General features: G+C 37.7%; 1 protein-coding gene across 1 annotated transcript in view; it reads right to left on the bottom strand.

The window, feature by feature from the left end:
- Positions 1–183: 183 nt before the first annotated feature.
- The window catches only part of LOC107577102 (ankyrin repeat and SOCS box protein 4-like), a gene marked incomplete at its 3' end in the record, with an annotated part of 2,353 nt that continues 433 nt past the window's right edge, over positions 184–2,103 (bottom strand). Inside the window, exons 2-4 of the mRNA XM_016263212.1 lie at positions 1,155–1,454; positions 454–941; positions 184–297 (exon numbers count right to left, since the gene is read on the bottom strand). Coding sequence (XP_016118698.1) covers positions 184–297; positions 454–941; positions 1,155–1,454 — 902 coding nt within the window. The remainder of the gene's footprint in view (positions 298–453; positions 942–1,154; positions 1,455–2,103) is intronic.

Genomic DNA, 2,103 nt, shown 5'->3' with positions numbered 1-2,103 from the left:
ACTCCAGTCTTCAGTCACATGATCCTTTAGAAATCATTCTAATATCCTGATTTGGTGCTCTAGAAACATTTCTAAACATTTTTAAGCTAGACAAAATTATGTATTTTATATTATTGTATTTTCTTATTAATTTTATTTTATGATGTTTATTTTTTGCAGTGAATAAAGAAGTTTATTTCTGACCTCATATACAGCTTCAGGAATAGCAGCCCTCCATTTTTTTGTGTACTTGACATGTTCATAAGAATTCACCATAACCTCCACTGCTCTGGGGTATTCATGACATGCCTGCAACACCTACTTAACAGAAAGACAACCAAAAAGACCAACATTCATATTTTGAGAGCCATCTTAAGTGTAAACACCTTCTAGTCCGACTATAAAATTCCCACTGACATCTTTACTCTAATAAATATGGAAAACTAAAGCAGTTCGGGTGGGTGAGTGTTGTACCTTGTGAAACTGTGGTGGATACACTCGTGCTGCTCCGTAGTTCAGAAGCAGCTGATAGCAGCGTTCAGGAATGGCCCACGGCCTGATCTGCGTCACCTTCAGCAGATACTGTATCGCTGCGCATCCATTGATATCCATTGCATTAGTCTTGGCACTGGCCTCCAGCAACATCTGGATAAGCACATGATCACAGTTCCAGCAAGCTTTGTGCAGCACCGTCTTCTTGTCTTCCTCATATATATGTACGTTAGCATTGTGGTCCAACAGGATCCGGCAGACAAGATGGTGGTCAGAGCTGTAGGTCCGCTCACGAATGTCCATGGCCCAGAATGCAGCAGTGATCAGAGGTGTTTCCATGTAGCCGTTGACTGCATTGATATCTGCTCCATGGGCAATGTAGAAAGCCACCAGCTCTGGGATACCATAGCGGGCCGCAGTGTGCAGAGGGGTGTCCTGGTTCTCCTCACTGGGCATGTTGATATTTGCTCCTGCAGTAAGATTAGAAGTCTTGTGTTGTTTAGGACCCCATTGACTTTATATGGACAAATACAGTTATAATTACAATTACAGTTACAATTTTTGTTTTTAATGCACATAAGAAAGAAAGTCATTCAGGTTTGGAATGACATGAGGGCGAGTAAATGTTGACAGAAATGTATTTTTAGGTGAACCTAGGTGATTTTAGATTTAAATGTACAGACCTTTGAGAACAAGATGTTTGGCACAGTCCAAAGACTCTTGTGTAATGCAGTAGTGTAAAGGAGTATGTCCACTCAGGGACATACTGTTGATCCGTGCGCCCCAATCTAGCAGAAGTCCCACACAGTCAGCATTAGACACAGTACAGGCCACATGTAGAGGGGTTTTCCCGTTAGGTTTCCTGTTGACAGCTGCCCCATTCTGCAGAAGGACTATGGCACTCTCCAGTGCATTGTACATCATACACACGTGTAGACCCATCCCCCAGGATGCCTCCAACTTATAACTTGGTAGCCAGTAACCTGGTGGAAAAGAACAGTTTTTTTTTCCATCAGAAAGATTTAAGGTTAAAATGGATATACGTATGTATGGGAAAGTTTATATTTTAGGTGTAACTGATCATAGTGTTGTTGCTGTTAACTCAAACTGTTAAAAAATAATTTTTGGTAATTGAAATAGAGCTGAAATATTATAAAATAAATATTTAGATTAAAAACAAGCATAAGCTAAAGTACTAAAATGACTGTAAAAACTGATAAACTGATAAAGTAAAACTGAAGTAAAATTAAAGTTATATAGAAACTGAAAAAAACCCGAATAAAAATAATAAAAGCACATAACAAAATTAATAAAACACCGTAAACTAAAAATTTAAATGAAAACTGAAAATGAAAAACCTATTTCACAGTATTAATAAATAGTATATAATATTATAGAAGTATAACACTAAAATAACATGGTCCCCATGTATTTCACAATTTCAACTTTTAGCTTTTTAGCAGCTCCCTTAAAAACCCTACCTCAGTGTTATCCGTGTTAACATATTTCTTATTAAAATAGCAAATTTGGAGCAGGAAATAATCTTAACAAAGCAGCCTGCTAATTGGCTGCATTCTCATTCTAGAGAGCATCTGATTAGACAAAAATCTGTATAGTACAGGAATGCGAGTT

This window comes from Sinocyclocheilus grahami, unplaced genomic scaffold (assembly GCF_001515645.1).
Source record: "Sinocyclocheilus grahami isolate Dianchi unplaced genomic scaffold, SAMN03320097.WGS_v1.1 scaffold5121.1, whole genome shotgun sequence".
Classification (NCBI taxonomy): domain Eukaryota; kingdom Metazoa; phylum Chordata; class Actinopteri; order Cypriniformes; family Cyprinidae; genus Sinocyclocheilus; species Sinocyclocheilus grahami.
Note: the sequence above shows the minus strand (reverse complement) of the source record. Positions and strands in the feature narration are given on the sequence as shown.